Genomic DNA, 9,003 nt, shown 5'->3' with positions numbered 1-9,003 from the left:
CAACAAAACAGCTGATGCTGCGAGGAAACGGAGCAGGCAGACAGGAAGTCCAGTTCATAAATGTGAACGAGCATCTTCTCGTTTATTATTCATGAGGCAGGAAGTGTTGGATTACAGGAGCAGTGGAAGGGTCGGGGAGAAGCGGAGCGTCGGGATCAGAAGCAAATGCGTCTCGAGCCTGTTTTGGGAAAAGTTTTACTTTTTTAAATGATCTTTTCATTTCTACTGTTTGTGTTTTTAACACATTAGTAATATTTAAAACCATAAAATATTATATTTTAAAATAAAACATACACCAACCCTCCTGTCTCAGAGATGGCTCGACCCTGCTCACCTTCCCAGACTCGGCTCTGAGCCTCCCGAGTGGCTGATGCGCGGCAGGTAGGGTGGCCAAGGCTCCTGCTTTCTGTGGGACAGTCCTGACTTCCCACTACTTTCCGCAGGTCCTGCTAACCAAGACACCTTCTGGCATTTTTGACTCTCTCCCATTTCGTGTTTGAATCTTGCTGCACAAACTGATTATGAGGCGGAAAAGGCGGCTGTCAATCAAGCTAAAAGGCAGGGCTTTGAGGCAGGTCCGGAGCTCACGAGCCTCCAAACCGGAAACCGGGTGATCCTGGGCTGAAGCATCTAAAGCAGGTTCCTCAGTAATCAGCCCAGAGAAGACCCTACCAGATGGTGCTGGTGTCATGTTTAAAGAACCTCAAACATCAGCCTTGGTTGTTTATTCTGAGGCTTCTGAGAAAAAAAGTCAGAAAATTCAGCTTAAAACTAACTTTCTTCAGAGATTTTGTTTTCTCTCCCGTAAATATCGACTTTCAGAGATTTTTGTTTTTGCAAAACTGACATTTTGTTTTTGTTAGTTTTTAAAATTAAGAAGAAAAATAAAGAAAAATGATCAAAAATGTTTGGATTTTTCTTCAATGGGATGTTGATATTAGTGGAAAATGAGGTGAAAATAAGTATAAATGCATCTAAAAATGTAATTCTGTCATTCTATTGTGGGAATTCAGACAAAGCTAAAACACAGGCTTCAGTTTCAGGTTTCCAAATATTAAAGGGCATTCCCAACCCGATGCTTTAATCTGCTCATATTTTAAAACTGGACCTGGAAACACCTGGACCTGTGGTTCCCAACCCAGGGATCTCAGCGCAAACAGGCACCTGGTGATGTTTATCTTGAAAGGTGCTGTACAAAAGGTCCTTCCTTCTTCTACATACACGTTTGGGCTGAGATGGTGAGGTTACCACACAGCCAAGGACAGAAGATCAGGAAGGACTCTCTAAGCCTGGACCGGGCTCTGCTAGAGTGTTAGCAGAATAATAACATAAACATTTATTCTGTGATGTTTAAAACACACACACACACACACACACACACACACACACACATACATACACATATAAACGCACACACACACACACACACATACACATATAAACACACACACACACACACATACATACACATATAAACACACACACACACACACATGCATACATAAACACACACACTCTCACACACATATAAACACACACACACATACATTTAAAAACACACACACACATACATATATAAACACACACACACATACATATATAAACACACACATACACACATACATATATAAACACACACACACGCACACACACTCACACACATATAAACACACACACACATACATTTAAAAACACACACACACATACATATATAAACACACACACACACACACTTACATACATTTAAAAACACACACACATACATATATAAACACACACACACACATACATATACAAACATGTACACACACACACACACACACACACACACATACAAATATAAACACACACATATACAAATATAAACACACACACACACACATACATATATAAACACACACATACATTTAAAAACACACACACACATACATATATAAACACACACACACACACTTACATACATTTAAAAACACACACACACATACATATACAAACATGTACACACACACACACACACACACATACAAATATAAACACACACATATACAAATATAAACACACACACACACATACATATATAAACACACACACACACACTTACATACATTTAAAAACACACACATACATATATAAACACACACACACACACTTACATACATTTAAAAACACTCACACACATACATATACAAACATGTACACACACACACACACACACACATACAAATATAAACACACACATATACAAATATAAACACACACACACACATACATATATAAACACACACACACACACTTACATACATTTAAAAACACACACACACATACATATATAAACACACACACACACACTTACATACATTTAAAAAAACACACACACATACATATACAAACATATACACACACACACACACACATACAAATATAAACACACACATATACAAATATAAACGCACACACACACATACATATATAAACACACACACACACACACACATACATATACAAACATATACACACACACACACACACACACACACACACACACACACACACACACACACACACATACACACACACATATACAAATATAAACACACACACATACAAATATAAACACACACATATACAAATATAAACACACACACATGCATACATAAACACACGCGCGCGCGCGCGCGTCTCTCCAACGTAAGTTAAACGGAAACGTTTCAAATAAAACTTTAGAAACATCCGGTCTGTTCTGATTAGAACACACGTCACGGCTAGTTAGCATAACTAGTTTACTAACTAAACGCATGTTGGGATGGAGAGCGCGTGCACCTGCAACTTCCAGCATCACCTCTGAGAAAACGCCCGCGGTCCCGGAGCGGGTTCGGTTCTTACCCGGTCCTGTCTGGGAGCCCCGGGATGAGCTCGGAGCACGTCTCAGGCAGAGGAACGGTCTGTTCGGACACCGGAACATCGGGACGGCTGGGCCGGTCCGCTCGGCTACAGCATGACTCGCATCCTTTCGTGCGTGTGTGCGGGTCTCGCGCCGCGCGCTCCCTCCCAGCTACCGGCTGATTTCACATGCTTATGGCAGGCCGTTGTATCATAAAATCAGACAGCAAAGACTATAATTTTTTCCAACTACGAAAATATGTTCAACCCTCTGGAGGCAGGCAGGTAAAAACCTACCTGGTCACTCCACATGCGTATTTGATTAGCATTTTAACTCAGAAGTTCCCTGGAGGACTTAGTTTTTCGTCCTTTTATCAAAACTTATTTTGAGCCTGAGAGGGTTAATTTAATGTCCTGTACACTGGGGAGATGAGATTCTGCCGTGACGTCATATGTGACACGTCTGATTTGTGGTCACTTCTAACATTTACAGGCTAATTATGTGATTATGATTATTTATCTTTTAAAGTGAAGTTTAGCGCGTGTGGGATCCAGGGTGTAAGGCAGACCAGAAAATAACTTTGTAGCCTCTTTCAGGGGCCCACCAGAGGGGGAGGAGCCTGAGGGCCGGACGCATTTGCATGTTTAAAATGGCTGCCTCGTGTGTGACGCATTTGACTGCTGCAATATACGAGTAACCAGGAGGGGGAGTTGACCAAACGAGCGAGGCACAGTCACACTGGTTTAGAGGTCTTTCATGTTAGTTACGTTCAACTGCTGTTTTTTTCTGCCACCCATCCCTTTTCGGCCGCTTATCGGGTTGGGTCACGGGGGCAGCAGCCCAGACTTCCCTCTCCCCAGCCACTTGGGCCAGCTCCTCCGGGGGAATCCCAAGGCGTTCCCTGGCCAGGTGAGAGACATATTCCCTCCAGCGTGTCTTGGGTCTACCTTTAGGTCTCCTCCCTGTTGGACGTGCCCGTAAAACCTCACCAGGGAGGCGTCCAGGAGGCATCCTAGACGCCCGAGCCACCGCAACTGGCTCCTTTTTTTCTGCCATGATGTCAAAATGAACTCTTCGTGTTTGCTGTTGTACCTCACAAGCCCAGCTTTCTACCTGGTCTGACTACTCTACTGTGCCCCCTAGTGGCGTCCTCCAGTACTACAGTGCTGCTGCTGCACCAACATGAGACTCCAGGCCCTAGCGTCCCTCTTGCTGTATTTGCATGACACATTTTGAAGACTGGAAGCCCATCCTGGTTACCCGTTAACTTTAGAGTTCATTTTAGAGTCCTGATTATAACTTTCAGGCCCCTACTTGGTCAAGCTCCTCCCTATATCACTGAACTGTTAAAGCCTTATGCTCCAACCCGAGCACTCAGGTCCACACACCAGAACCTTCTAGAAGTTCCAAAGACCAGATACAAAACTGGAGGTGATCGTTCCTTCCAGACTGTTGCACCCCGACTCTGGAATGATCTCCTTTATCCTTACGCAGCGTTGACAGTCTGGACACGCAAAAAACAGCTGAAGACCTTTTATTTAAAGCTGCTTTTACCTAAATATGTTATTTTCTTATTTTTTAACTCAAATTTGTATCATCTCATCTGTTTTACTTTGTTTTTTCTGACGTTAATCTGTTTCTGTTTGAGGTCATGTTGTATTTAGATCTATTTGTGACTGTGTGGGTGCTGTGTAATATACTTAGCTACGTTCTCACCACTTGAGAAAAAAAGCTCATAATTATCTAATTCAGGATTATTTCTGCACCATATTGGAGGGGATGATGCCTGATTTTCTTCTAGATTAACATGATGGCTAAATCAGCTTTGACGAGCCTGTGAATTATTTGAGAACTTGGCTTTCCATACAGGGGAGACTTTTTTATCTTTTTTTTATTAACTCCAGAAGATCAACAAGGCATAAAGTATCTTAAAATGATATTTTCATTTTTTAAACTTTGCAGCGGCCGTGTCAAAGCTAAAGAAACACCTTGCTCAGGTTTTAGGTGCTTGTATCAAATAAAGCAGCTGTCTGCGGCTGATGCGGGTCACATGTTGAGCAGAGTGAGTCTAAGCAGCGATAACAGCTGGAAAATGTCATAATTGAATGTTAGCAGTTGTGAGCTAACACGTCTGGACCTAACAGGCTGCATCCAGACCCCCCACACCCACAATTGATGAATCGGTTTTGCCAGTGCGTCTGCCTCTGAGCAGCAGCCTGGCCTGCAGCAGATTCCATCGACAGCAAACAGCGACTGGTCCATCTGCAGACGCTGGGTCACCACTGAACAATCCAGGTCACTGATGCCCGACCGGATTCTGGGAGGATGCATTTTCATGTTCACAACAAAGCAGCTTTGTGACAGACACCTGCTGCCAGGGGTTGCTGTGGGGGAGGGCTGAACATGTCCCATTCACCAAAGGTTTGATTCATCACAATATTCCCGCAGAGATTAAAGAAAGGTCAGACAGAACGATGACGAAATGCTTCTTTAAACTCAGTAATTAGCTTCACCTCGTGCTCCCAGCGTTGCATCACGGCCTTTACCAACAAGCCCTCCACGTCTGTGCTGACAGGACCAGTGTGTTCTCATCCTGGTGCTTGAGGGACAAGCAGGTCTAGTCCAAGTCACCTGAGACATGCAGGATGGTTGAATTTTATTGCGCAAAATAATTGCAAATTCATTTTACCAAGACTATTTAGGCACAGCAGCAGCCCTGGAGGTAGAGCGGGTTGTCCAGTAGTCAGAAAGCTGCAGGTTTGATCGCAGCTCTGACCAGAGAGAGCTGCTGTTGTGTCCTTGGGCAAGACGCTCAACCCTCCCTTCCCGCTGGTGGTGCTCAGAAGCTGCACCTCTGTCAGCGCTTCCCGAGCAAGCTGTGGCGACATTGTAGCTCATCACCACCAGTGTGTGAATGACAGATTGTGTTGTAATGCACCTTGGGGGGTTCCAGGTCTACAGAAGGTGCTATCTCAAATACAGCTATTTACCATTTACGACACATGTACACACGACCTTCAGATTTAATTCAGCAACTAGAGCCTACAGCCTGGTTGTTTTTCAGCGGCGTGTCCAGATCTTTTAAAATGGGGTGGCCCAAGTGAGGCACAACTTTGTGCACCAATGGTCATGCTTTTCTTGTTTTACCCCAAGCCTTTTGTGGACAATGAAAAGCTTGTTTAAAGGTAAATTAGTGTGTTGGCACCTGGGGTGGCCAATCAGATTCCAAGGGTAGCATGTGCTACCCCAGGCCACTCCCTGGACACGCCCCTGTTGTTTTTTCATTTCAGATCAATTAGTGTGGGCAGTTGTAATTATTGATTGGAGCACTAGATGGCACCAAATAGCAGTTTGATAATCCGACTCCACATCAGTAAAGGGTCAGTTTTGCTCAATCTGGTTGTCTCAGAAATGGAGTTTCTCTTTTATGTTGTAGCGACATGAATGGCCTCATTTTGTGACCCAAAGGTCACACTTCCCCAGCTAGGTCGAGCTGTACTTTGTCCACGGATAAACCATCACAGGAGACGTAAAGTCTGCTAGAATCATCTTTAATCTGCCTTTTATATGTCTGCTGTTCCTCCGCCAGATGAAGGACACTTCATGATTTAAAATAATCATTTTTAATAAACTCTTTTTACTGTTTATTACAAGGTTAATAAATAATCATCATAAATAATTATCATGGTTCATTATAAATGTATTTAATTACTGAAACGACTTATTATTCTTTGGTTAATAATAATTATTGTTCATGATAATCAGTAATGTTTGATCAGTAACCAGAAGGTCATTTGCACTTGTGTACACCATGCAGAGGGGACAGACCAGGGTAAAGGTAACTTGCTCTCACATGTCTTTGCTCCACAACAACAAGCGTTCTGTCTCTCAGAGGGCGTGTCCTGAGGTTTAAATAAAACCAAAAACTCTTCAGCTCAAGTCCAGTTCTTGAACCAACCAGATACTCTCCGTGGCGACGAGAGTCATCCTGAGGATAAGGGTCGGCCGCCCTGAAGCCTCCACCTGCTGTTCTGTCACGCCGATAGAATCGCTCCGAATAAACGCCACCTGCACCAGCTGACCAATCAATCAATCAATCAATCAATCAATCAATCAATCAATCAATCAATCAATCAATCAATCAAAGCTTTATTTATAAAGTGCCTTCCGCAACCCTGTCAGGAAGCCCAAGGCGCTGAACATGGTACAGTTGAAGTACAAATATAGTGAATAAATCAAAAATAAAAGCAATTCAGAAATAAAAGCAATTCAAATTACAAAAAAAAGGTGAAACATTCTAGTACAGGACCGATGGGTAAAACAAGGGATAGAGTGAACCAATGAAAACTGTGAAAGAAATTAAACGTAAAAGAGGGCCGAATCAAACATGTTCAGGAAACGCCAAGCGGAGGAGGTGTGTTTTTAGGCGGGTCTTAAAGGCTGGCAGAGATGGGGACAGCCTAACTGAGGGTGGCAACTGGTTCCAGAGAGACGGTGCTAGGACTGAGAAAGCCCGGTCCCCACGAGTACGACACCTAGACCGAGGGACAGCGAGCAGGCCTTGTTCAGAGGAGCGCAGAGCGCGTGATGGGGAATGTTTTTTCAGGAGTGTGGCTAGATAGGGGGGAGCACCACCCTGGAAGAAATTGTAAACAAAGACAAGGATTTTGAATTGTGCACGATAGCACAAATGACGCAAAACTCCTTCAGAGTTATTGATTTTGAGACGCAACCAGTTTCATCAGTCATTGTGACCCGGAGACATCTCAGGACCGATTTGGTCGCACGAAGGTCCTTCTACCCACCTCGTGCTTGGGGGTTCACCATCTCCACCTGACATCTCGGATCCAGAAGAGGGTCTCCTGACTGGGTGAGATAGACACTTCAGACAGATGGCGTCTGTATGCTGTCCTCTCTAAGAAACAACTTAGTTGGCTGCAAAATAACTTTTCCACCCAGAACGCGTTCCTCTCTCTCTCTGAAAGAAATCTTCTGAGATTTCATCCACGCATCCAAACCCACGCATTCCACTTTAGTTTGCTTTTAATATCAAGTTTTAAGATTAAAGCTGTTATAAATTGTTAGTAAGAAATTCTTAACTTTTTACACCTGACTTCTTTGAAATGAAACACAGAAAGGTGTATGTTTGGTTATTGAATAAGCAAAGATTCCATTAAGTCTTCTGTTTAATAAATAAACTTTTGCTATTAATTTATCTTAAATTAAAAATTACTCTTTGGATTAACTATAGACCAAGCAGCTTGTATGAACTTCTATTGATAGTATAAATATCCTGGATATTTATACATGATACAAGCTTCATACACCAATTTGTCTGATCTTTCTCAGAATCTAACAAAGCTGATAGCAAAGAGCGTTAATTCTAGTATGTAGATTGTCTACGCTACAATGTTAAATTGTGTTTGCCTACAGCTCCGTGGTGCACGAGCTACTCTGCACAAGGAGCTTGGCCCAATCCCCCCACCCCACCCCTATAAGATTTTCCTTTTCAGAAAAAAAAAATTGACAAATTCAAACAATTTTATTCGAGCACAACTAAATATTTTATAAACGCTTTCTCTATTACATTTAAACATTAAACATACATAGAAAAACACACGAAGGGAATAAAACGTGAACACAATTAATGAAAAAGTGTCAATGTTCAGTCTCTTATTCAATTCAATTCAATTCAAAAATACTTTATTAATCCCAGAGGGAAATTAGAGTTTCAGTACACACAATTCTGAGATCAGACATACATACATACATAGACACACGACAAGAATTGGTGTCTGTGGTCATTTGCAACGCGAGTAACGCTACCGTATAGATCCAGAGGGTTTATATGGCGATAAGAGTCAGGGGGAGGGGAAAAAAAGGCACTTCAGAGTTACCCCCGACAGAGAGGGCAGCTTTGCTATGCAAAAAACACCTTAGACAGATATGCAACAGACTTCAGACAATGCACAAAATAAGTGTCCACTAGGTGGGGAGGTGGGGGGGGGGGGACTCTCCTCACTTCAGAGCGTGCAGCCGCACCATACCGTGGTACCGTGAAAAATCTGAGTCTCAAACAAACGTGTATAAAAATATTTAGACAAACAACCAAGAAGGACTCT

At 42.7% G+C, this 9,003-nt stretch overlaps 1 protein-coding gene across 2 annotated transcripts in view; it reads right to left on the bottom strand.

Moving 5' to 3' along the window:
* The window catches only part of prkg2 (protein kinase cGMP-dependent 2), a 21,580-nt gene extending 18,534 nt beyond the window's left edge, over window positions 1–3,046 (bottom strand). For both annotated transcript variants that reach the window (XR_011521788.1, XM_015960235.3), the window contains exon 1: window positions 2,884–3,046. Coding sequence is in view for 1 of the 2 variants with exons in the window: in XM_015960235.3 (XP_015815721.1) it covers window positions 2,884–2,962 (79 nt within the window). In the remaining variant the exon portion in view is untranslated. The remainder of the gene's footprint in view (window positions 1–2,883) is intronic.
* Window positions 3,047–9,003: the final 5,957 nt, after the last annotated feature.

The sequence above is a fragment of the Nothobranchius furzeri genome, chromosome 10, assembly GCF_043380555.1.
Source record: "Nothobranchius furzeri strain GRZ-AD chromosome 10, NfurGRZ-RIMD1, whole genome shotgun sequence".
Classification (NCBI taxonomy): Eukaryota; Metazoa; Chordata; class Actinopteri; order Cyprinodontiformes; family Nothobranchiidae; genus Nothobranchius; species Nothobranchius furzeri.
This window is presented reverse-complemented; position numbering and strand designations above follow the sequence as displayed.